We start from the raw sequence: 27,655 nt of genomic DNA, 5'->3' as shown, positions 1-27,655 counted from the left end.
GGGAGAGGGTTGACATGTCGTGGGGTTGTTATCCAATGTCATAAAACAATATATGTACTACTGTTTAATGAGAAACTATTTGTTCTGTAAACCTTCACCTGAAGCATAATAATAATAAAAAAAAAAAAAGTAAAAAAAACCCTTTTGGGTAGTTCTACTCTGTCCTATAGGGTCGCTATGAATTGGAATCGACTGGATGGCAACATTTTTGGTTTTTTGTCTTTTGTATGCATGCAAATGCTGGACAATGAGTATGGAAGACTGAGGAAGAATTGTCACATTTGAATTATGGTGTTGAGGAAGAATATTGAATATCCATAGCCTGCCAGAAGAACAGAAGTACAGCCAGAATGCTCCTTAGAAGCAAGAATGGTGAGACTATGTCTCACATACTTTGGACACATTATCAGGAGAGACCAGTCCCTGGAGAAGGACATTATGCATGGTAAATTAGAGGATCAGTGAAAGAGAGGAAGACCCTCAATGAGATAGATTGACACAGTGGCTGTAACAATAAGCTCAAACACAGCAATGATTGTGAGGATGGTGCAGGACTGGGCAGTGTTACTTTCTGTTGTATGTAGGGTTGCTGTGAGTCAGAACCAACTAGATGGCACCTAACAACAGCAACAACATTACCAACCATACTACTACAACTTCTACTGCTATGTCTGCTATTGTGCTACCACTAGTAGTATTAATATTTGGTAGCATTTGTTGTTGTTTACTATGCGCTGGGTCCACAGTGGGCTAAGATATATATATATTATTTGATTTTTAAATTCATTCCTTTCTGAATCCCAATCCTTCTTACTTAAATATAAAGTGTGGTGATTCATTTAATAAAGGTCTTTGGTGGTAACATGTCTTATATTTTTTCTGGGACTGTTTATTTGGCTCCCATTTTGAGTATTATTTTAGCTAGGTATAAAATTCTAGTTTACGATTATTTTCTCTCAGCATGTTAGAAGATATTATGCCACTGTCCTCTTACTTCTGTTTTGCTGTTGAGAAGCATGCTGTCAGTATAATTTGTCCTTATATTGTAGGTGGTCTTCTTTTTTTTTTTTTCCCCCCCCTAGTTAAACTAAGATCTTCTTTTTGACTTTGATACTCTTCAATATTTTATGAAGTGAGCAGTTGTGGACTTATTTATTTATATTGACTGGTATGTGTTGGACATCTGAGAGTATTCATGTATTTATTCAAATCCGAAACATTCTCAGCCATTATCTCACAAATACCTTCTCTTTTCCATTCTCTTTATCTTCTTGTTTGTGACTCTAGTTAGACATGTATTAGACAAATTCTCTCTATTCTCAATCTCTTTCGTATTTTCCATTTGTTTAACTCTTTGTGTTGCTCTTTTTAGTTAATTGTTCCAGCTCCATTTTCCACTTCACTGATTCTTTTCTCAGTTGTGTGTAATCTCTTACTTGTTTTGTCCATTGAAACAGAATTTCTGTTAGTTTAAAAGGAATGCTGTTTGGTTCATAGTTTCATGGTCTTAGTTCGTGGTTTCAAATCCCTGTTCTATTTCTATAAATATTTTTAAATATTCATTTTATATTTTGTACCCTATACTTCAATCATCTCAAGTTTTGGGGTCATTATCTTTGTCACTCTGTACATCTACTAGTGTATTCTGTAAGTTTGAACTATATGCTCATTTTTTTATGAAGACTTTTTTGAGAGATTCCTATGAATATTTCCAGAAAGGATTTGAGTTTGCTTTGGCCAGGGACCCCAAAGTACCATTAACCTGAGACCATTATTATTATTTTTTTAATATAATTTCTCTGCTATGGACCTCCCAAACTCAGACTGTTCAGGTAGTATAAATTAGTGTTATACAAATACATGAGTACAGCCCTATGGTTTAAATTATTGCTATTAATTTTAAATGAAACTATCTGATTTTTCCTGTGATTTTTTTCCTGGCCATGGTAGAAAAATTGATTTACCATTCCCCTTTGCCAGAGGGCACATTTTTTTCTAGTTAATATTTTTACTAGGTATATAGCACATTAAGAACATAAATTTTATTTCAGGAGCACAACATTACAGTTCCATTCCTTGTGATGGTCAGGGTATTCTCCCATCCCTTATGTAGCTTCTAAGTTACTGATATTTCAGATAACTTTAAGGTTGCCAGTGTTTCAGAATCTGTTTACCACACTGATTTAAAGCTCTTTATTTTTTCTTTATTTCTTTTTTTGTCTCGTGGGATTTCCCTTCAATTTATAAGGATATTTTCTGAGTTTTATATGCATTTCCAGGTGTTTTGGAGATTTAGTTCATGCGATTTAGTCTCTCACATTTTCTCATTTAACCTATAATATAATCCTATGAAATTACAGTTTTATTCATTTCGTTAATGAGGCTTGGAAAGGTGAAGTAACGTACACAAGGTCATACAAGCAGAAAATGTCAGAACTGGAATTAAAGCTCAGGTATGCTGAGTTCAGCTTCTTTACTTGTGTCCTGTCAGAGACAAAACACAATTTAATAGCTTGTCCTATTTAATAATTTTGTTAGTTAATATTTTGCTAAAAGAACATTAAATGCTATTAACATTTTACTTTTATTCTTAGTTTCCATATGATAAAGGTTAATAAACCTGAGATTTAGAGGAGCTTCGAGTTCTGACTAAAAAGAACTAGCAGATGATAACCAATTAATAGTGAGGAATGCTAAATCTATATTCTCTAAGGAGGTGGGATTTTACAATAATTAACCAAATTGTTATGTGATGAAATATGAGTTCTTTTTTGTTGCCTCTTTAATCTGTAATTATTGAAGATACTTATGCATACCAGGGGCAGAGCACATGCATTTCTGTAGACAGTTATCAATTCCTCATTCTACTGTAAGGTGTGCTTACTTTCTGAAGAACAATATCTGATCTTTACATACACAGTCAGCAGTATTTTAAATATATCTACAGTCTTTGTGAAGAAACACTGCCTGGAAATCACAATGCAAGGCATCATTTACACTGTATAGTCTTAAAGCAAAGCCAGGTGTTTTTGCTTGCTCTTGGACTGGTAGCTACCTTCCGGTTATGGACGTTTCTAAAGTTGTCTCTGATTTTGGAAAGAGAGGAGTTGGGGTTGATGGGATGAAAACCACAATGGTGTTATTTGGACTTCTGTGAATCAGGACAATTGCAAGCACTTATATGTCTGATCTTATAGTGATAGGCAAGAATCTTCTTCCTTTGTATTTTCTACTTTATGTATTCCCTCGTCGTTGTATTTGTTTCAATACAGTTCCAATTCCTTAAAATTATACTGCACAAGGACATCACTTTAATGTCTAGATTTTATTTAAAAGAGCAACTTTCAAATTTATAGCCACAAAATAATTATAGAGGTATACATTTACCACTGGTGTTATGACCGTATTTCTGTTATTGGTTTTTATTGCTTTGTTTGACATATAACCATGTACCTATTCTAAAAGTGGTTAATAGTTTAAACTCTTTAGCCAGACTTTGTAGCTTAAAATTGTGGTTCCGATACCGAAAGTGTTATGGCCTTTGACAAATTAATTAACATTTTTGTGCCTCAGTTTCCTCATCTATAAAATGGGAATAGTACCTACTTCATAGGGTTTTTGTGAGGATTAAATGAGTAAATGTCGTGCTCAGAATAGTATCCAGCACACTGGTAAGCAGGACATCAGGGATAGGTATTAGTATTGCTTTTACCGTCATCGTCATCATTCCATTTGTTCTATGTTTTACTATCAGTAGACTCTTGGCTTAGAGCTCCTCCTTGTATCAAGGGGCCTTTTGAGCTCAGCAGCCTTAGATTAAAATTCCAGGCTTGAAGCTGACTAGTTGTATGACCTTGGCTAAGTTAATGAAACCTTCAAGCTAAACCACAGTCTGCTTACCGTTAAAATAAAGCTAACGTCCTCCATCTCCTTATGAGATCGTATACGTTAAGTGTCTTGCACTGTGCCTGCTACATAGTAAGTGCTTTATAAATGGCAACTATTGTTGCTTTTTGCATCATAGTTTGCACAACTGGACATTTAACCGTCTATTCTTAGCGTGCAGGGGAAGAGAGGAACGTGCTAAAGATAAATGTAAGCAAGGAGGTAACGTTGACTAACGTTGAAGAGATCCACACGGAGTAGGGCAAAATAGATTTCTGCAGTGCTGCCAATTTTGGAAATGATTTCTAGCTGCATCTGTTGATTATTGAAAATATTAGATTTGGGGATTCTCAAATGTAATTATAATGTGTAGCACACCCAAGCAAAAGAAGCCATAAGGCAAAGTTCTATAAATGGCATCATTGACTGGTTTTGCCAGCTCTCAGTGCCAAAGCCTTGACTGGAGTATTTTAGAAGGCATGCTTCAGTGGAGCGGGTATGTGACACGTGTGTGCATGCCCTGGATTTATACCTGAAAGTGTTCTTTAACATGAAGTTGTCCGAAGATGACAAATAGGTCTATTGAGGATTATTAACCTAAGGATCAATACTCTCCTGTGAGAATTAAATATAATTTACTATTCGTTGTTTATGTAGGATATCCTGTCAGGCTGCTGGTAGATTCATACCCAGCCTCTTTTTGCACCTTACGATCAGCATCATGCAGTGCAGTAGCGGTTTAGTGGTAGATTTCTCTCCTTTCATGTGGGAGTTCTTGGTTCGAATCCCAGTCAGTGTACCTTGAGGGCAGCTACCATTCATCTCTCGGTGGAGGCTTGTGTATTGCCGAACAGGTTTCAGCAGAGCTTCCAGAATAAGACAGACTAGGAAGAGAAACCTAATGATCAACTTCCAGAAAAAATCAGCTGATGAATACCCTAGGGCTCACAACAGTCTGATCCCATTGTGCATGAGTGTGCCATGGTCCAGGGGCCAACTGGACAGCAGATAACAACAACGACAACAGCAACAATTGCCCTGGACCAGTGTGACCTCTGAGCAGGCTTAGACCAGACCTCCCTCTGTGTGCCTGGGCTGCCCCTGTTCCCTGCCTGGTGGGCCAAGGTGTCTGTTTCTTACTCCTGGCCCTGATTACCGACTGGAGTTGGCTTAGAGTTTTGCTTGTTAAACCCTGTGTCATGGATTGAATTGTGTCCCCCCCCAAAAAATGTGTGTATCAATTTGGATAGGCCATGATTCCCAGTGTTGTATGGTTGTCCTCTATTTTGTGATTGTAATTTTACGTTAAAGACGATTCGGGTGGGATTGTAACACCACCCTTACCCACGTCACATCCCTGATCCAATGTAAAGGGAGTTTCCCTGGGGTGTGGCCTACACCACCTTTTATCTCTCAAAAGATAAAAGGAAAGGGAAGCAAGCAGACAGTTGGGGACGTCATACCATCAGGAAAAAAGAGCTGGGAGCAGAGCGCATCCTTTGGACAGGGGTCCCTGCGCCGAGAAGCTCCTAGTCGGGGGAACACTGATGAGAAGGCCGAGAGAGAGAGAAAGCCTTCCTCTGGAGCTGACACCTGAATTTGGACTTTTAGCCTACTTTACTGTAACGAAATAAACTTCTCTTTGTTAAAACCATCCACTTGTGATATTTCTGTTATAGCAGCACTAGAACTCAGACACCCTAGTATTTTTCAGTAATTCTTTAGTTCTCTAAAATAGAACTCCTCCACATCTGCAGGACTTTTGGCATCTGCATGTTCTTCCCAATCTCTCCCTTAAACTCCTTTTGGTGAGAAGAGCCACAGCTGCTCGGAATAGGAGTTGATATTGAACCAAATCACTCATTCCTTGGTCTTTTCTACTTTTTTCAAAAACGGTTGCCACACCTACCACCATCAGAAAGGCCCCAGCAATGCCCCAGGACGTTACTGCTCAGTTACTCCACCTCCACAGTGTGCAGGTGATGTAAGATTTATAAAACAATACACATTTGCTTTCAAAATCCGTGTTAGTTCATTCATCTGTATTATGCTATCATACAGTGGAATACTAACATCAGCATGACTAGAATATTCTCTCCCTGTAGGCAGACCTGCATGAGATGTTAAATTACACTCCCAAGGTGAGTTTATTAATTTGTAGTGAGAAATATGATTACGGAGGGACTCAGCACCTATGTTCACTGCCAAGTGCATACAGTGCAATTTTCAAATCATTTATCACTACTTTCCCATCTTTAAAGGAAATAAACACCATGAAGCACAGAATGAGGGTCCTTTTCTTGGGGGCAGCCTGCAAGAGGCAGACGCTGAGACTGGCAAGGGAATTTGAGAATGGGTACAATTGTTGACACACCAAAGAATGTCTAGAATGTCTGGTAATACTAGAAAAAATAGTGAATTTATTGATTTTTTTTTTTTTCCATTTCACAATTGGATTCCTGTTTTAAATTTTGATGTACTTCAGAAGAAAAGGTGTCTGGAGGTGGAAATAAAAAAAATATTGAGTATATTACTTGAAAATTTAGCTAGCATAGTTTAAAAAATAATTTTATCCCTTATCTTCTGACATTCTGGATACCCTACGTTAGGTCAACTGAAGTAGTGGATCACATTTCCAGTGGAAAGAGAGGCAAGGTTAAAATTCACTGACTTCATGTGATCTTCATTCTTTCATTACTCTCCCTACACTTCCCTCCAATTTGATGCAAGTAGTATGATAAGATGGGGTTCCTCGCTTTTGAAATCTTAGTAGAAAACCAAATGAGGTTGAGGGGAAAGAAGTTCTGGACCCCTCAACCCCATTTTTCTTTTAAGTCTTGAAGTCAGGAGGTTAGAGAGGCACTGAAATCTCACTAATGACCCAGACTTGTTCAATATGGGGCCGAGGAACTAAGGATGAAGAGTATATTTGCCTGGGACATTCTCATCTATACTCTTTGTCCTTCAGCAACCTAGCAGGGAGTGGTGGTGGGGGGCTACAGTGTATTGTCTTCTCTGCCATTTCTCAGAGTCATGGCTAAAAGCAACCATTGGAGGGCTAAAGTGAGAAAATGTTATATGAATGTAGACATTGGTAATTTAGTGGTAGAAGTCTCACCTTGCATGTGGATGATCCCAGTTTGATTTCCAGCTAATTCCACACCCATCTATCAGTGGACGGTTGTGTATTGTGTTGTTGAACAGGTTTCAGTGGAGCTTCCAAACTAAGACAAACTAGGAAGAAAGGCCTGGCAACATACTTCTGAAAATCCACCAATGAAAACACTTTGGATCACAACAGTCCAATCCACAACCGATCGTGGAATGGTGCAGGACAAGGCAGCATTCTGTTCCATTGTGTATGGCATCGCGATGAGTCAGAGGCTAACAAAAACAACAGCATACACACACAGACTTTTTGGATGATCTTACTTACTTACCTATTTTTACTTAACACTCCCTAAAGGGTCCCTGGTGGCATGGTGGTTAAGCACTCGGCTGCTAATGGAAAGGTCTGCAGTTAGAACCCACCAGCCACTATGTGGGAGAAAGATGTGGTAGTCTGCTCCCATAAAGATTACAGCCTTGGAAACACTTTGGGGCAGTTCTACTCTGTCCTACAGGGTCGCTGTGAGTTGGTTTGGTTTTGGTTAAATACTCCCTGTATACTCATGATTCCCAACTCCTAAAATGCAGCTTTTTTTTTTTTTCTTTTTTTAAATTTCCAAATGCCTATTCAGTGGAAATTTCTCGATGGAGAAATGCACAGTTCATAATGAACAAGTCATTGTTAGTGATCTTGTCAGAGCCATCAGGTTAGAAGCAAGTAGAGGGCAGGAATTGTGGCTTCATCTTAAATCACTAAGACCTAGCAGTGTCTGTCATGTAGCAAGCACTTAGTAAATGCTTATTGAATGAGTAAAAGGATGAATGAAATAATATAGAATTCTTTACACACTTTGCACACAAACACATTTATTGATATGGTCATACCAAACTAATATAGTATGGATGGGACTGTCACTTTCTTACCCTTAACCCCCAAATGTCCATCACCCTCAAGGCTGCATGTCACCCTATTGGGACATTTTTTCCTTGTCAAGGTTGATGTTTGTTTTAACCTTATTTCAAAATGTATTTTTGAGTTGGAAGGAGAGAAAGCCTTCTGAGATTTGTCACGACAATAGTGACAACCTATTGATCACGGAAGTGAAGAAAGCATTGGTTAGCACATTTTGGCAGTTTGTCTTTTTGGATTTAGGGGTTCGAGTTACTGTGAATCGATTTTGTTCATTACCTATTGTCAAATCATCTCGCTGCACAAATATATTATTGTTAGATGTATTTTATTACAATTGATACACTGTTGATTTAGATGTGGTGACTGATGTGGGCGTTACCTGTCACTTCACAAAGACTTGTGATTATAATCACATTTAAGAATCTTTTATTTTTATGTGATTATTAAAAAATTAATGGCAGGTCAGAAATTACAGCAAACACTGCTATCTAAATCTAGTATCTGATCATTCTACTTTTGTTCATCTTCAAACTGGTGGATAAAATCAGTTTTCTCATGTTGCATTTTAAAGTATAACTTAATTGAACTGTAACTTTGTAGCATGTTTACCATGTTCATGATAACAATTCCTTAGAACATTTTTTGCTGTATTTTGTTTCTAATTTTGAGTTTTGTGGTAGAATTTTCAATCTTTAATCAACTCTGTAATTATGAGTATTGTTCCTGTGTTTTGTTTAGTCAAAGACTAGAAAAAATTAGGTTGACTTGTTATTTTGCTGGGTAGAAATTTCAAACACAGTTTATTAAGCTGTGGTTGTAAGATGGTAAAAATTTCAAACATAGTTTATTAAGCTGTGGTTGTAAGATGGTAGAAATTTCAAACATAGTTTATTAAGCTGTGGTTGTAAGATGCAAATTGTAAGATGCAAATTGTAAGATTCAAATAATTCGTTTTTTCTTATATCTCCCATTATCTTTTTTGCATTTCTATTTTAATTACTAAAAAATCAGTGATACAAGTATTACTTAGTTTTACTAATGACGATTTTGAGATAACACATGTAGGTATAAACATATTTTCACATAAGGACACTATTATGACATCAAAACTGGTATATAGAAAGGCTTAAATTATGTAAACTAACATGAGGACAGTCAGTTGTGAATTTGTGAAAGAAACCATTTCAAAACCAGAATAAAAACAGTGTTAAATTCAACAAATACAAAAGTCCAAGAGATACAGCTTCTGGCCTGGACTCTGCCCATAGTTGGCTGAGTGACCTTGACTAAGCCATTTAAGTAGAGCCTTGTCTTCTTCTCTCTGAAACTGAGGAGTTGGCCTCCACCAATGAGCTCACATTCGATATCTTTAAGTGTATGTAATGGTTTAGATAGTGAAATAGATCAGAGTGACTTGTGATTATTTTATCAATTCTTTCCATAACATACTAGAAACCAGATTTTCCCTCTCCAAAACAGATTGGCAACTCTTTTCATGCATATGCTATTAATTTGCCTTACAAGTAGTATAAAAGCAAACAAATCATTCCCACTTGAATGACTAGTTAGTAAGTATTAACATTAGGAACTCTGGAGGTGGATGTTTGTTCTTTGTTTATGCTAGTTGTCCTTTTCATAATCCCAGTGCAGCGTTAGTTCTCAGGGAATGGCTGATGAATTTTTTTTGGACATTTTCCTTCACCTTAAAGGACATTTTTAAAACTTCTTTGAAGATCTATCCTATGAAGAGGGGCTTACATTTTATGTGTGGTTCAGAAGAGCACATCAAAGACGGAGTAGTTGACGAAAAACATTCTAACAATTAGTTGATGTTATTGTCAGTTGCCATTGAATCAGTTCTGACACATGGGGACCCCGTGTGTGCAGAGTAGAACTGCTCCGTAGGGTTTCCAAGGCTGTGACCTTTCAGAAGCAGATCGCCAGGCCTGTCTTCTGAGGTGCCTCTGGGTCTGTTCAAACTGCCAACCTTTCAGCAAGTGGTTGAGTGCTTTATCATTTGCGCAACCCAGGAACTCCTGTAACAATTAGAGCTGTCTCAAATTGAAATGGGCTTCCCAGGGAGGCAGAGGGTTTTCTGTCCTAGAGGTCACACCTGGATTAAGCATCTGATAAGAGTTAGGCTGGATAATATCCTCCAAGTTATCCTTAAAATCTGGAATTGGAACATTAACCCTCCTCCCTCCCCTTTACTCTGCATTTCCTTGCATAGCATCTTAATCATTGTGGGGAAACTAAGAGGTCTTCCATATTTGCAGGTTGAGTTGTTGATTCAGCTTGCTCTATCCAGCTACCGCTTTCATTCAGGATGAGATGCTGACATTTTTAATGATCATCTTACCTCTGCTGTCCAGTATAGATGGTGGTCATGCCATTGTTTCTTGCTTTTCTCATGAAATTAAATTCGAAGTCACATTTTAAATACCAAATACTATATCAGGCTACTGAAATTTTATTGACTTTTGATTTGTGGTCATGATTGTAGGAGAATAGAGATCCTGATCAATAGAAACATTTATTGATTAAAAATATAAATAAATCAGCAATGTGCTTTTTATAGAGACTTGTCTTACATCTGTGGGATTATTAAGATTTGGGGTTTATACAAAAGAGAATTTATTTGGTGCTTATTTGCTTTACAAACTAATTTATAATAGGCTTTATTTAATAATATATTTTACTATAATACACTTATTTCAGAAACACATATATTGCACAATAAAATTTACATGTTCATCAGTTACTTTTTTATTTTACAAAAATATTAAGTGAAACTGGTTTCAGAATTGATCCTTTAGATGCCATTTTTCTCTTAAGCTTAGCATATCACTGTTTAATGTTTCCAAGTTTATGACTTTCCATTACATTCGAGCCCAAGACAATAATCACCTTTTTATGGAATATGGCTGTTGCTACATTTAACAGGTCCTTGGAAAGGTCTCACGTTTGTGGAGTGTGCCATATTGCAGCTTAATAATCTTTCTGGCTACAACTATGTAAAATCATCTTACACCCTGTCCTCCTCCCAACCAAGGAGAAGGCTACAGCTGAAATAATTAAAATCCGTAGACTTAATGATCTGTGCCTTCTGCAAGGTGGCGCATTACTGTCTAGAATGATATTTAATAGCTCATAACATTCGATACACTTAATCATCAGTTACTGACATTTGCAGTTTTTGCATACTGAACATATCTCAGTAGGGGGAATACTGCATTCAAACAGACGCAATTATCTACATCGGTAAAGAACACTGGGCCCGGTCAAATGAGGACACGCATTTGTCTTTGGGGCTGCTCAAGCCACAGAAGCAGGCCTGTAATAAGGCCACGTGGCTCTTTCGGGATTTTGTTAGGTGAGGAAGAAATTTTGATTTGTTGGTGTCACATTGTACTGTGTCTGGCACTCTGACCAGAGCCCTGATTGTGATTCAGGAGACCTTGATGCTGGCCCCACCCAGCCACCTGACTCCTGCAGGTCGCCCTCTACTTGGGCTTCTGTCTGCGTACTTAAATCAGGTGAGTACTGAGCAGTACCTGAGGAGGTCCCATCCCAGTGGGAATTCTCTGGTCTAAGAATCACTTCAAAGGCAGTGGTCCCAACAGCTTTCTGTCATTTTATACCCAATTTTTTGTTTTCTCAGAGAACTCCTGTGGACAGGAGACTAGAATACCATAAGACAAGATATCTTTGGTAGCTCCAAGAATGAGAAAGAGCCCATGGAGGCCACTAGCATTGGTAGAAAGACAAAGGGACATGAAGTGTTCTCATTTGTATCATATTGAAGAGGTTTTGATGTGGTTTTTATGATTGTTTGTTTTGATACAAGTAGGTAAGGCTTTTGTGGGAATACTCTATATTTAGGCTAAAGATTTATCTTGCCTTTTGGTAACTGAAGGATCTGAACTGTGCCGAGCACTTGTTCTAGACAGCTGGATGCTCAAGGTGAGAGTCCCCCAGAAGGAGCTTATTTTAATGAAGATTTTGCTTGAGGAAGTAGAGAATTTTATCATTCCTGAGCCTCAGAGAAAAATTGTGATTGCTGACTTTTTCTCCTAATTATGGATTTGAGTCATAACCACCCCGGGGTGATACGCATCATTGCTCTCTCAGGTTCTTGAATATGTCCAAAAAGGTCTTAAGACTTTTCTTCCCTTGATTGTTGTTTTCTGCCTTCGAGTTGGCCCTTGACTCGTGGCTACTAGACCGTTGTAGTCCGTAGGGTTTCCTTGGCTTATTTTCAGAAATAGATGGCCAGGCCTTTCTTCCTAGCCTGTCTTAGTCTGAAAGCTCTACTGAAACCTGTTCAGTATCACAGTGACACAGAAGTCTCCACCGACAGACAAGAGGTGGCTGAGCTTGAGGTACATTGGCCAGGAATCGAACTCTGGTCTCCCGCATGGAAGGTGAGAGTTCTGCCACTGAACCACCACTGCCCTCCCTCCCCCTCTAGAGAGCAAATACTTATATAGGCAAAACCAATGAGAAGCAATGAAGTTACTACTTCACCAACATCTGCCTTTCCCAAACATTATAGCTTCCAGTCCGCTTTCTAAATTCTTAAGCCAACCTTAAAAAAAAAAATCAATTTTTGTATCCATTGTGAAGTTCATTGTGTTCAGAATCTTTTTTTTTTTGCCCTCTTTCCTAGATTCAGTATCAATTTGATATGGATCAGAATATACGGTGCCAGGCAGGCCTTCCTTTCTTCCTTTCAACAACATTTATTGAGTGAATACAACAACCTTGTCAGACATATGCTAGGTGTTAAGAATAAAGAAATTAATTTACTGCTATAATGGTCCCTAAGGAGCCCTGATGGCACAGTGGTTAAGCGCCCAGCTGCTGACCGAAAGGTTGGTGGTTTGAGCCCACCAGCCTCTCTGTGGGAGAAAGATGTGATAGTCTGCTTCCATAATGATTATCACCTTGGAAATTCTATGGGGCAGTTCTACTCTGTCCTATAGGGTTGCTATGAATTGGAATCCACCAGATGGCAATGTATTTTTTTTTTTTTTTTTTGAGTTTGTAATGGTCCTGACTAAGCTTAAAGCAAAGAGGAGAAGATTCGAATTTATACAAGTAGAAACAGTCATGAATCAACCCTGATATGGGACAATAGGGCATGGTGAGGCTTGTGAGTAATTGAAGAAATGTCTTTGTTTCCTTTCTTCCTCCTCTCTCTTCTCTGTCTCTGGTCTCTCTCCTCTCTCCCCTTCCTCCCATCCCTTCCGCATAACCCTCTGCTTATCAAATAAAAAAGTTTACTTGTTTTGGGCTCCTGAGCTAGGTACAGACAGAGACATGTAAACAAATGATTTTAATACAGTACACAGAATGTTAAAGATATTTCTAAAGCACCATTCAGCATGTACTCTAGAGCCAGGCTGACCGTGAGTGCTGGCTCCACCACTTGTCTACTGTCTTACCTTAGGCAAGTAATCTTGGCTTTGGTTCTTCAGTTTCCTCAGGTGTAAATAGTGATGAGAGAACCCTATTTATTTCTTCAGTTTCTCTCGAGCATTGAGTTAATACAGGTAAAGCTCTTTGAATAAACTTGGCACACCATGAGTCCTAAATAAAAGAAACTGTTCTTATTACAGACAAGAGAGCCACATGTTAAAGTATTAAATCCAAGTACACACAAAGAATAAAATCCTAAGGTGGAAGGAATCTTGACTCACTCCATGGGCACTATCTCTTTGCTGCTGGAACTGTTCCAGAAGATGATATTCCACAGTGTTTGCTAATACAGTTAATTCAGACTTGTTTGGCTAAATCATTTCCTGTTTGGCTCATCTCATACATCAGCCCAATTGGATGCTTCTGATCAAAGGACTTCCCACCTAGGTCTTCCAACACAGGAGCCAAGAGGCATGGTATAATGTGTCCAGTTTCTCCATGGAGATGTTGTACCTCCTGGAGTGTTCACCACCTTGACCATTCATTTAATGTTTCCATTTGCTTTACCTCAGATGAGGACAAATATTTTCCCACCATGCCTGGAGAAACAGCTAACCATAGCATCACATTGCCTTACAAATCCAAACAAAATAATCTAAGTGATAAAGCAGTCAGGGGATATGCTCTGAATGCTAAGTTACTGTTTTAAAATTCTGTTAATTATGTTTATTCCTCCACTGGCTCTGCAAGGATGCAGCTCAGTGAGAATATTCACTTTGGGAAGCAGAAATGGCCTAGGCTTTGGGAAGCTGGGTCAGGTATTACACTTCGCCCATCTTGCTTTCTTCTCTAAAAACACATTCCATTTTCTGCATTGCTTTACAAGGTGCAGTTCTCAGGATCCTTTAAGATTTCGACCTCAAGGAAAATATATGTGAAGAAGGGTCTGAGGCAGACGTAGGTTATTGTGAAAAGTGAACAAACTGTAGCTAAGATGATTGGAACTTTTTGCTATTTTTCTCTACTTATCTTCTTCAGGAATTCTATAATACAGAGAAAAAGATCAAGAACATTAACCATCAGTATATGCCAGATAATTTATATAATTAGACAAAGGAGAATATGCAATTGAAGATATTACATATAACTGATGATTACAAATGTAGGCATAGAGAGTTTTCTAAAAGAAAATTAACCAAATATTCCCTAGTGGTTGTCTCTGGATATTGGAATTGTGGATGCATTTTTTATTCCTTTTAATTGTCTACATTTTTCAGTTCCCATAAGGTAATATCTTCATTTTATACCAAAAAGGTGAAAATGTAAATTACCACACAAGTTATGGTAGATACATTGGAAATTCTCTCCCTGTTTATGGGTTTATAGTTCTTAATCTGCTCTCACGCTGGTTGTTTTTCAGCATTAGCTCTGTGGTTTGTGTATTTCTTAATTTTCGTCCTCACTCTAGTTCCATCGTCCATTATATGATTCTACAAAACATGCCCAGTGCTTGCCAGTGCTGAAAAAGTGCAGAGAAAAGACAAAGAGCTGTACTTTCTTTCTCCTGGGAAGTGGCTTGCAGGGTTCGAACCGCCCACCTTTCAGTTAGCAGCCAAGTGCTTAACCGTTGCACAACCCGGGCTCCAATGGGTGATTAATTACCCATTAATATAATGTACAAATTTTTATAGCTTTGCCTTTGATGAGCCTCTCAATATTAGGTTGGATTTGCCTCCCAGTATAATGTTCTTTCCAGCTGCATTGTACAAAATGCAAATAGTTTATTCTTCCCCTACACAGATATCTGTGGATGGTTCTTTTTTAGGGGAGGTATTAGGTGGCGGGGTGGGGGGAGCCCTGGTGGTGCAGTGGTTAAGAGCTTGGCTGCTAACCAAAAGTTCGGCAGTTCGAATCCTTTAGCTGCTCCTTGGAAACCCTATGGGGCGGTTCTATACTGCCCTATAGGGTTTCTATGAGTTGGAATTGACTGGATGGCAACAGGTTTGGTTTGCTTTTTGGGTTGGGTTACTGGGGGGAGGGGCAAGAGATTTATGTAAACCTGTGGCAAAGGTCAGAAACTTGGGTTGAATATGTATCTCCTAACTGCCAGCTTCTACCTTGAAGTTTATTTAGTTCTCTAAGAGTATACATCTTGAAAGTTCACCATTGTGCCAAAACAGTGATGGATTTTTTAAGTTTCTCCCAGGCTGCTTTTATATATCAAACTATCTGTGCTTAGGCATAAAGACTGAGCTGATCGACAATATAATATACTTATTGTAGATGATATCCTCTTTTGAAAATTCAGTAGTACAATATATTTTCTTACATACCCACATTCCCCAAGTATAAAAAAAGTATCACTGTGAGGGTTTAAATAACTTTAACACTAACTGAGGGAATTACATTATACTCTGATCTGTCTATAAAACTGTAAGTGTTGTTTTGGTTTTCTTCTACTGTGTCTTAGGATAACTCACAGGATGCACGAAGACTTCCAGCCCTATCATTGACTTCATTTAAATTAGCTAGGTTTCAGTTTATAGATGAGAAATAATCATTTATATAAATAAAATATTGAATGGTTTTTTTATCCTAGATTGAAGAATGTGTCATATGAACTCTACAAGTTTACTGAAACTTTTAAGTCTCTGTATGCACTCTGCCATGTGCAGCTTCATTATGCTTTCTCCCCAGTGGCTCTACTGGGTGGACAAGCCCTTCCCCTGTATGATATCAGTATCATCCTAGTTAATTATCTCCCTTTGTGAAAACATGGGGGTCCTTTGTGAAAATATGTACCTGACTATTTTATAGTGATAGTATTCATCATCAGCTCCACCCTCCCTATGGTCTTCACATCAAATTAGTCCCCAAATCTGTTCTTTCTGTCACACAGATCTCATCAATACCCTCTTCCTCTCTGTATAGCATTCCTATTTTCTGGTCCAGGTCCTCATCAGACTATATCTGATCACAGTTCTCTCAGACTGTAACTGCATTAATTGGTTTCTCTGTGCTAGTCTTGACCTCAACACATTTAATTTTTGTATTGTGGCCAAATTATCTTCCCAAAGTAAAAATCTATTAATGTCATTTTCCTCTTTCTCCCTATGGAGTGGCCACCCATTTGCAGAGGATGCAGTCCAGACCACTCACGTGGCATTCCATGCACCACTGCCTCTTTTCCCCACGCACTCTGCCCCTCCTCACCGGCCACCTCCACTGAAGGGTAGTTCCCTACACTCAGTATCCTGCCCCAGTGTTCCTTCTGTGCAGGATGCTGTTCCTGCCTTTGTATTCCTGACCATCAAAGTGGAGAGCTTCCCTCAGCCCCACACTACCTGCCTACATTCTTAACCATATGCGTATCGTGGAACTTCATCACTGCATTATGATTATTTGCTTACACACCTGTTTCCTCGTTAGCCTGAGATCTCCTGAGGCCAGGGCATTCTTAGTCACCTTTGTAATCCCAGAGCCTAGTACAGAATCTGACGCAAGAATGTGTTTAAAAAAGGTTTGCTGGATTGGTTCAGTTCTATCTTAAGTGTTCTCTAGTTAGGAATAGGTTCCTAGTAGATAATTGGATGAATAGATCTAGATATCTCTATTGTCTATTCTCTGATTAGCTCAATCAAGAGTACAGAGTTAATGAGGCTAAGGTCTTAAGTTTCATTCCTGTGTGGAACAGTTAACTTTGTACCTCAATTCCAAACCCATTGATTTCCAGTCTATTCTGGTTTGTGGTCAGCCACATATTTCAAAGTAGAACTACACTCCACAGGGTTTTGTTTTGTTTTTTAACATTATATTGTGCTTTTAGTGAAAGTTTACAGAGCTAATTAGTTCCCCATTCAATAATTTATACACAAATTGTTTTGTGACATTGCTTGCAATCCCTACAATGCGTCAGCACTCTCCTCTCCCGCTTTCCACCCTGGATTCCCCGTTTCCATTAGTCTGGTTTTCCTACCCCTTCCTGCCTTCTCACCTTTGCTTTTGGGTAGGAGTTGCCCATTTGGTCTCGTATACTTGATTGTTCTAAGAAGCACATTCCTCACGGGTGTTATTGTTTGTTATATACCCATTGCCATCAAGTCGATTCTGACTCATAGCGACCCTACCGGACAGAGGAGAACTGCCCCATTGGGTTTTCAAGGCTCTAATCTTTACGGAAGCAGACTGCCACATCTTTCTCCCACAGACTGGCTGTTGGGTTCCAGCAGTCAACCTTTAAGTTCACAACCGAGCACTTTAACCACTGCGCCACTGGGGCTCCTTTGTTTTTATAGACCTGCCTAATATTTGGCTGAAAGGTGAACTTTGGGAGTGGCTTCAGTTCTGGGCTAGAAAGACATCTAGGGGCCCTAGTCTTGGGGGTTCCTCCAGTCTTGCCTAATACTTGGCTGCAAGGTGATTTTGGGAGTGGCTTCAGTTCTAAGTTAGAAGGCTGTCTGGGGGCCCTAGTCTCAGGAGTTCCTCTAGTCTCTGTCAGACCAGTGAGTCTGGTCTTTTTTGTGAATTTGAATTTTGTTCTACATTTTTCTTCTGCTCTGTCCTGGACCCTCTATTGTGATCCCTGTCAGAGTGGTTGGTGGTGGTAGCTGGGCCATCCAGTTCTTCTGGTCTCAGGCTAGTGGATGCTGAGGTTCATGTGGTCCATTAGTCCTTTGGACTAGTTGCTTCATTGTGTCTTTGGTTTTCTTTATTCTCCTTTGCTCTGGATGGGATGAGACCAATAGTTGTAACTTAGATGGCCACTTTCAAGTTTTTAAGACCCCCGACCCTACTCACCAAAGTAGGATGTAGAACATTTTCTTTATGAACTCTGTTATGCCAGTTGACCTAGATGTCCCCTGAGACCATGGTCCCTAGGCACTCAGCTCCAGCAACTCAGTCATACAAGGTGTTTGGTTGTGTCTAGGAAACTTCTATGACTGTGTCCCCTGTGTGCTCTATTACATATATGAATATACATGCTGCACATATGTATGTAACATGTATGTAAAAATATCCACAACCAAACCTCTATATGTATGTGGTGTGTACTATACTCCCTCCCACCCCTATTCAGCATTCATAGCTACGTATCTGCTTGTAAATTATTGTTTGTTTTCACTGGCTGCTAACCAAAAGGTCGGCAGTTTGAATTCACCAGCTGCTCCTTGGAAACCCTGTGAGGCAGTTGGAATTGACCCAATGGAGTGGGTTTGGTTTTTTTTTTTTTGGTATATGTTACAGTATTTACTGTAGTTGCCTTTTTTTTTTTTTTCCATTCTCTCAGTTTCTTCCTTTGCCTTACTTAAGTTGTGCTGACTTCCCCTACAGCGTGTATTGCCTTTCCCTTCACCAAAGTTACCACGTGTCTACTGTCCACTTAGTGATTTTCCCTCCACCCTCTTCCCCTCCCTGGTAACCATTAAAGATCTTTCTTTCTGTGTGTAAACCTTTTCTTGAGTGTTTTTATTATGGTCTCATACAATATTTGTCCTTTTGTGATAACTTATTTTGTTCAGCATAATGTCCTCCAGATTCATCCATGTTGTGAGATGTTTTGCAGATTCATCATTGCTCTTTATTGTTGCATAGTATTCCATTGTGTATATGTACCACAGTTTGTTTATCCACTTTTCTGTTGATGAGTGCTTAGGTTGTTTCCATCTTTTTGCTATTGTGAATAATGCTGCAATGAACGTGGGTGTGCATGTCTGTTCATGTGATGGCTCTTATTTCTCTAGGATATATTCCTAGAAGTGGGAGTGCTGGGTCTTATGATATTTTTCTATTTCTAGCTTTTTAAGCAGGCGCCATATCATTGTACATGGAGGTTGTACCATTTTACATTCCCACTAGCAGTGTATGAGAGTTCCAACCTCCCCACAACCTCGCCAGCATTTATTGTTTTTTGTTTTTTTAATCAGTGCCATTCTTGCAGGGGTGAGATGGTATCTCATTGTAGTTTTATGAGTTGGAAGCGACTGGATGTCAGTGGGTTTTTTTTTTTTTTTTTTTGGATGGCTAATAATCGAGAGCATCTTTTCACGTATTTATTGGCTGCCTTAATGCCCTCTGGTGAAGTGTCTGTTCATGTCTGTTGCCCATTTTGTGATTGGGTTGTTTGTATTTTTTGTTGTTGAAGTTTTCTGTATATTTTAGAGATTAAACCTTTATCAGATATGTCATTGCCAAAGATTTTTTCCCATTCCATAGGGTTTTCAATGTCTGTGATCTTATGGAAGTAGATCACCAGGCCTTTCTTCTGCATTACCACTGGGTGGACACCAACCTTTTGGTTAGTAGTTGAGCACAAACTATACCACCTAGAGACCTGTACCTCAAGTAGCTTCCTAGTAAATATCATTAGTTCAAAGGAAAATGTACAATGAAGACGATTAAGAAAGAACAATGGAATTAAATATATCTCCTGTTGATGTTAAAAGCACCTCATGTTACCTACCCACAGCACCTGTCCATGTGCACTTATGCACTTACTTGAAAAACTCTCTGCTGTGTTGGAGGTGGCAGAAGTGCCACCTGGACAGCAGAGTTTTGCAATAAGAACAGTAGCTATCTGCCCACAGATCTTTTGGGATTGCACCCCTCTAAGCCTCCTGTCTACCTATGTGCCTCTCCGTGTTTGTCTTCCAGGTGAAACAATGAGGATCGCCTCTTCGGAGTTTGCTGATGACCCGTGCTCCTCAGTGAAGCGGGGCACTATGGTGCGGGCAGCAAGGGCTTTGCTGTCAGCAGTTACACGCCTACTCATCCTGGCAGATATGGCGGACGTCATGAGACTTTTATCTCATCTGAAAATTGTACGTATGTGGAACTTTTGAAATTTGCTTTGATGTGCGTTGCAATATAGACCATGTATATTATAGCACTGAACTATAATAGAGGTGTTTCACTGCTGACCAGATCATTTGGTTACTCATGCGTGCCGTACAGCCCCTGACTTGTATAAGACTCAGTTAATTGTTTTCTTTCTCCTAAACCACAGAGTGTGGATTCCCCCTTACTTCTTGGAGTATGTGAAAGTGCCTTCTTTGGACCACAGAAGCTGGGCGTGATGCACCGATGCCCTGTCTTTAGATTCAAAGCAGTCGTGACCCATGTGATAGCTCAGACTTGGGCAAACTCTTCTGGGGAGCTGGCCAAATGACCTTCCATGCCCACCTTAATATGGGTTACATGTTGAATGTATTTTGTTACCTGCTCCAGGCTTGTTCCTCTTTAGATGCATGGAGTTTGAGTCCATATTAGCCTGGCAATAAATGGGAGCCTCATCCACACCATTCATGGCTAACGTCAGTCATGCTGCACCAAGCTGGGCATCTAACATACCTGGAGTGGGTCTCAAGTGAATCTGTGTCACATGTTTCCAGCCAATCTATAGAATCTCGCTGTGTGTACCTTGCTTGTCATGATTCCTTTTAACTCTTTTTTTTCCTGATGGAATTGGAGCCCTGTCCTGGTCACAAAATTTACTTGACGAGGGACTAAGGCAACCTGTCCAGCTCTTGACAGCTGAGTTTTTCTTTTTTCCTCAAGAAAATTTTATCAAGAAATTTCCTAAATCATAAATGTTGACTGGTATCTAGTTGCAACCAGGATACTTAAGCCCTTTGAACTGAGATGATGTAAGTCAGTTGATAAGGAACATGGCGTCTGCCTAGAGATTCCCAGTTTCTTGCCCTCAGTGGATTAGGTCCAGGGTGATTGACACCAATGGTGAGCTGATCTCAGGGTCCTTAGGTGATGTGATGTGAACCATGGCCTTTCCTCTTGAGAAACCAACCTATTACTGGCTTGAATCCCATGCTCTCGCCATCCCCGACTTATTACTTTTTCTGAGTTTTCTCTGCTAGTGAAGGAAAGTGGATTATGACAAGGGAACAGAAGAGATAGGAAATGAATAATGAGAGGCTGCTTTCACCTCATCTTCAGGCTCATATTTGTTCAGTTAGGGGGTCTCCAGGAAATTTCCTAAATCATAAATATTCTATGTCAAAAAATCTTAGAGCCTTTTACCTGAGATAGCCCCAGTAAAGGGGCTGAGATTATTAAATTGTGTGTAAACTGCTCCCTATTATTAAAGTCCTCAAATTCCAGCACCCCAGCCTGAGCTTAGTGTTCATAACCCACCCAGTAAGGTAGAGAGCCCCTCATGGTTTTTCCCACAGATTCCCGAGGAACCAAGGACCTGAAGCAGAACCTACTTAGGAGTTTTTTTTTAGACACTTTCCCAGTGAGAATAGGCCCGCAGGAACCAGGAAAGGCTCTTGCAAACTGAGTGAGCTGAGAAATATGGCGAGAGACTTTACCAATTTCAGAGGCAGTATGAGTGGCAATATGGCATTGTGATTCACGATGTGGCCCCTGGAGTCAGAGTAACGAGCTTTAATCTAGATTTGGTGTCCGCTTGCTAGCCCTGTATTAACACACCCATAACCTTCTTTAGTGTTAGATACCACATCTGTGAACACGGGGCTAATGAAAGTACAGGAGTCCCTGGGTGGTGCAAGTAGTTACGACCTTGGTTGCTAACAGAAAGGTTGATGGTGTATCTACCCAGAGGTGCCTCAAAAGAAGGGCTATCTACTTCTGAAAAATCAGCCATTGAAAGCCCTAAGGAGTACAGTTCTACTCTGACACGCACTGGGTCATCGCAAGTGGGAGTCAACTTGATGGCAGCTGGTTTGGTTTAATGACAGAACATCCCTTGTAGTTGTGGGAAGGTTTTAGTGGGGGCAGTTCCTATGGAGCACTCATCGCTGAGTCGGGAGTAAAGTGAGGTGAGGTAGATAGCAACTATGTAGTGAAGTAAGAACACTGTGCCATGTTCATGCTGCTGCGCTGTCTGCTGTTCCCCAGGCCCTACCTCTGTTTTATGCATCTTTTAAGCTACAAATAGCATCTTCATCTTAGGTGTGTTGGAGAAAAGGTTTCGTTACTTTCCGCTTACAGCGTACTCAGTCTTCAGAAGTAACATTTTAAGAAAGGTGTTTCTCCAGATTGACTGTCTTCCTTTACCCAAGGGAGGAGGGGGTTGGGAATAGGACTGAGCCTAAGAAATTAACTTTACATCCCATACGTCATTGTTCAGTGTCCTGAGGAAGGCCTTGTTCAGGGACTACTGGGGAGTGATGACAGGCTAAATATTCCGCAAGTGGCCGTCATGCTGAGAGCACTGGTTCATCTGGACCTGCAATGCGGGATATGGCACTAGTTGCTGCCTGTAACTCTGCCTCTGTGCCCACCTGTTTTGACCGGTGCTGTTGGCTGATAATATCACTGCAGCATGTTGTAATGTGAAATCAATTGTATTCTCTCTGACACAGCAGATTAAGGGAAGTTTGAAAAAAAGAAAAGAAAGAAAAAAAAAAGATTTAGGAAAGGTCAACCCAGCAATATTAAGTAGTCCTGTCAGACTGTCAGTAGTAAAATTAAAAATGATCGTAGACTAAATAACACATTTGTCCTACTTAGAGCACAGCCTCCATAACACACAGCAGTGGTAGAATGTTGCTCTCCTGTGGACGAAGTGAGGAACTGCATTCTTCCAGTGCCATCTCCCCATTATTCAGGTTGTGACCAGTATCATACTTTGGATTCAGGTCAGTTGAGGCTTTATGCCATAGGCTGTTGCCTCCCGCCTCCCCAAAATAAGGATAATGTGTCAACGGTTCATTGCAAATGAAAACCAAAAACCAAATCTGCTGCTGCCATTGAGTCCAACTCATAGCGACATTTTAGGGCAGAGTAGAACTGCCCCACTGGGTTTCCAAGGCTGTAAATCTTAATGGAAGCAGACTGCCACATCTTTCTCCCAAGGAGCAGCCGAATACTTAATCACTGTGCCACCAGGGCTCCTTATGGTACATAATTCTGCTTAGTAACATCATTTTTCTTTTCCATAGGAGCACATTCTGTCATAAACAATAAAATGCTGTCCTCAGGCATCTATTTATTTGTTTTTAACTCAGGTTGAAGAGAATATTTTTACATGTGTTGATAGAGTGGATTCAAAATTATATATCTGTCTCAAGGCTTTTTCCAAACAAACGAGGAGTTTCTGTATTTGTCTTATGGGTAATGAAACATAGATGAGAAAAAGAAGCACAGGTGCTTTCTAATAGTAGTAGTGACTCCTGTTTTCTGATTGTTTAAGTAATGCCTTATATAGCTTCCTGCTATAGTAACCAATACATAACTATTTTATCTTTAAGCATTACAGATAGTATTTTACTTTTTATCTTTTCAGCCATGTGCCAAATTTTTTATTGGTGTTCTTTCCAGATATTAATTTTTTTTCCTCATCTCTGAGTAACTTACAGGAACACAGAGGAGTGGCCATCTTATCAGAAACTTATATTCATGTTTTTCCATCAATAATTCATCAAGTGGATAAAGGATATTTTTGTAAAATATACACCTTCATCCTCTGCCCCACACTCCCGTACTTAGATTGTTGGCAAATCTGAGTAATCATGACCAGCTGCCGTTCAGCCTCTAAAAATGAGTGAAGAATTGGGAGTTCTGCAGGGACTAAGCTGTTTGGTCATGTATAGGTCTTTGCCTTCTGCTACCCTAAAATTATATTTGGAAGCTTAAGTTTATAGCTGCCCTTATTTCAGTATTTTTATGCAAATAACACACGCCTTCTAAGATTGTTTGCAAGCTGCATCCTCCCCACCTCCCGTGAGGTATTTTTGTAAGCATCACTATGCCATTTTTTGTTTTTACCTGTTTCTGTAAAAAGATCAGCATAGCACATTTATGAAAATATCTCGCGGGGGTGGGTGGGTGGTGGGTGGAGGGCGAGGTTGGCAAACAAATGTAGATGTACCCATTATTTGCATAAAAATACAGTATGCTACTTGTTCTATCATGCAAGTGTTTGTGTGTGCTTTTATACTGATCTCTTTGTTGAGTATATTATGGTAAAGAGTCACATGACTGTAAAAAGTTTTAGCTGCTGTTGTTTCAAATTCTGGAGCATAATGACGGAAAGGTGAGTGACATATAGTTCCAAAGCAGAATTAGCACCTGAATGGAGCTGTAATGTTCCCGAGCAAAGCTACAGTAATCATTTGCACATCAGACATCATTAAAAGAACACTGAATTATGATTCACTTTTATTGTTGAAGTTGCTGGTGAGTGGTTCCCTAGCCAGAGCCCTGGTACACCCTGCAATCAGTTGACATTGTCAGTGAGTTAGGTTGATATGTGGCACTTCAGTGTTTTCAAGGAATTATGCATTTCAATCAGAGATCCTGAAGAGAGATATTTATTTCCCCTGTCCTCTGAATTAATGTAATCAGATTATATTGTCAGTTCTTAACATTAGTGATGACATTAGAGGTAAACTCTAGACGTCTGTGTCAGAGAAACAATCACCTTTTTTTCTATCTTCAGGCTAGGTCCTGGAATAATGATTGTTCTCCATTGTCTCAGAATTTCTCTCTAACAAGAGGAATAGCAAATAGAAAACAATAGCCCCTTAGCCAACTTCTCAGGGAAGTCAGATTTTCTAAGTGTCTGCCAGAGGTCTCAGCTAGTGCTGCTATCACATTGTCTGAGAGCATGGATGAGACAGGGTCATCTTAATATTACATATGCCTTTTGTCACTTTAGTACCAACTAATTTTCTAAGTCCATGGTAACTTGTTATCATGCCTCGGTAGTCAGCTGTCTGATCCTGCATCTCCACTCTATCTCTTGTGTTTGAATAACAGCAGCCAATTTAGCTTAAAATAGTTTAATCTCTGATTATAAGTGTAGAAATTACTAATCTAGGTTCTTAGCAGATGTTTTCTCAGAGCTCTCAAGGAACTAACTTCAGGCAGCTGAATTGTTTGAAATTTATTTATTCATTTATCTTTTCAATAAATACTTATTGGGTACCTACTGTATGCAAGACACTGTGCCAAAAGATGAATAGAGCGTGACTCCTGCCTTCTACACATTATAGTCTAGTGGGGAAGATATTAAGAAACAGTGTACGTCTAAAATTTTGTATGAGAGATTAACTTGATCTGTAAACTTTCACCTAAAGTACAATTAAAAAAAAAAAAAGAGTGTAATGCTCGTTAAGAAAGTGTGCATCCTGCTATGGGCTCACCTGAAAGGAAAATATGATAATTAGTATTGTTGTTGTTGTAAATAGTAGAAAACTCAACTCAACCTTCCTTAAAAAAAAAAAAAAAAAAAGAAAGAAAAGAATATATTGGCTCACTCAACTTAAGTCCAAAGACAACTAGCTTCGGGCAAGGCAGGATCAAGATTCAAACAATTTGACCAGGATCAGATTCCTATCTCCTTTTCCTCATTGACGCCCCTGTTTTCTGTAGGCCCTTCTCGCATTTTCTCAAGATGGTTGCCAACCATTCTCAAGATTACATGCTCCTAGACAAAAGATAGCAAGATAAAGGAAGTCCTCTTCCCTGATAGCTCAAACAAAAATTCCAAAGTCTTGTTAGCCCTGACTGACTTCTCAATCATGGGCATATCTCTGAGTTAATTGTTCAGAGGAAGAAATGAGATATGCTGATTTTTTAAATTGGTCAGCACTATTCTCCTCTCTGCCATCCCACCCCCTGCTGGGAATGGGATCAACTCAACACAAATAATATTGTTGGTTAATTCAGGATAATATGAGAAAGGATGATATGGTTGGGAGGAGGATGTCTGAGGATTGGATCTCATTGAACTGAATGAGATTTGCCTCTCCATAAACCAATCACTGGGCCCAGATGGAACAGGCCTGGGTCACAAGCCCAAGCCTGAAGCTGGGAGTGGAGGTATGAGTTAGGGGGTGATTGGAAAGAGATTGGACCCATCAAAAGAGTTGGAGGATTTATCATTTTGGGTCCAACAAGGGGACAGAAACCACACAGTAATTTGAACAAGGAAAAGTTTAATATAGTTTAATATTATTAACTCTAATAGCAGATTGGAATAAGAAGGGATTGGCTGGTAAGAAATCAAGAGAATTCAAAAAAACATAGGAATAGCAGATCTAAGGAACGGCCACTACTTTGAGGGCTAAGATAGAGCACTCAAGGAAGAGCATCATCTCCCCACCCCAGGACTGAGATCCAGACCTTGTTGGAAGGCATGGCCATGACTCGCTAGATGACAGAGAATTGCTGAGGTGCTGCACCAGCAGAACTAGCAGGAAGTCCACCCTTTAGGGTTTTGAGGAAAGCTGTTCATGGTGAGGTGTCTCATCAGAGGCACTCTGCTACAAAACCCAGTGTAGTGGTGCTGGGGGAAACTCCTGGCCACCTGGTGCTGTAGTGCCCACCGCTGCTGCAAGAACCTGTGGAGGGAACACACCAGAACTAGGAAAACCAGCCCTTTCCTCCGCAGTATCTCTTCAGCACCCTCTACTGAAAAACTGTGTCATCATGACAGCTGAGAAAAGAAGACTATTTAAAGGATCTACTTCATTTTCACAGGGCAGGCCAAAGGTACTAAAATTTAGAGCTGAGAGCAATACATTAATAACTGGCCAGGGCAAGAGTGGTTTCTTGAAGGAAAATGAAATTGCTATTACCGTAACAAGGAGGTGGATTCAGACCAGGCCACAGAGCCCAATTACAGAGAGCTTCACAGCCCAAAGAGAGAACAAAGGCATGAGAGCAAGAGAGGGGACACTGGATGTTTGAAATGATACAAGTTAGTCCATATCATTGGAACATAGAGGGCAAGGTGGAGAGAGGAAGTAACAAGATTGGATATCATGAAACGGGTTGTGGAGGATCTTGATAATTAGTCTGGACTCTACCATTTAGATTATGGGGAGCTACTGAGTACCTCTAAGCATTAGAATCAGATTCATTTTTTAGATCAGTAATTTTGGTAAGAGTGGAGGAATTAGAAGAGCCCAAAACAAGGAGACAGGTTAAGAGACTAGCTGAGCTAAGACAATAGCAATGTGTATTGTTAAGAAAGGGGTAGATTTTAGACATGTTAAGAATGTAGAATGACTAGAACTGGGAGTCTGATCAGATGGGATAAGGCTCTTTGTGAGTCTTGATAACCAACTAATGGGTATAAGCCAAACCCAAACTCCGTCAGCTTTTTAAACCCACTCTTCCTGGGAAATTGAAGCAGCATAGCCCAGGAATTAAGAGTTAAGCAGAACTATTGTTATCGTTGTTATTAGGTGCATCGAGTTAGTTCCAACTCATTGCAACCCTATGTACAACAGAACGAACACTGCCTGGTCCTGTGCCATCCTCGCATTTGTTGTTATGCTTGAGCCCATTGTTGCAACCACTATGTCAGTCCATCTCATTGAGGGTCTTCCTCTTTTT

The 27,655-nt window shown here is 39.7% G+C and overlaps 1 protein-coding gene across 6 annotated transcripts in view; it reads left to right on the top strand.

Moving 5' to 3' along the window:
* Window positions 1-27,655, top strand: part of CTNNA2 (catenin alpha 2) — a 1,267,087-nt gene that overhangs the window by 375,351 nt on the left and 864,081 nt on the right. For all 6 annotated transcript variants that reach the window (XM_004369147.1, XM_004369146.1, XM_012555844.1 and 3 more), the window contains one exon: window positions 19,979-20,145. In XM_004369147.1, coding sequence (XP_004369204.1) covers window positions 19,979-20,145 — 167 coding nt within the window. The remainder of the gene's footprint in view (window positions 1-19,978; window positions 20,146-27,655) is intronic.

The sequence above is a fragment of the Trichechus manatus genome, unplaced genomic scaffold (assembly GCF_000243295.1).
Source record: "Trichechus manatus latirostris isolate Lorelei unplaced genomic scaffold, TriManLat1.0 scaffold00004, whole genome shotgun sequence".
NCBI classification, from domain to species: Eukaryota; Metazoa; Chordata; class Mammalia; order Sirenia; family Trichechidae; genus Trichechus; species Trichechus manatus.
Note: the sequence above shows the minus strand (reverse complement) of the source record. Positions and strands in the feature narration are given on the sequence as shown.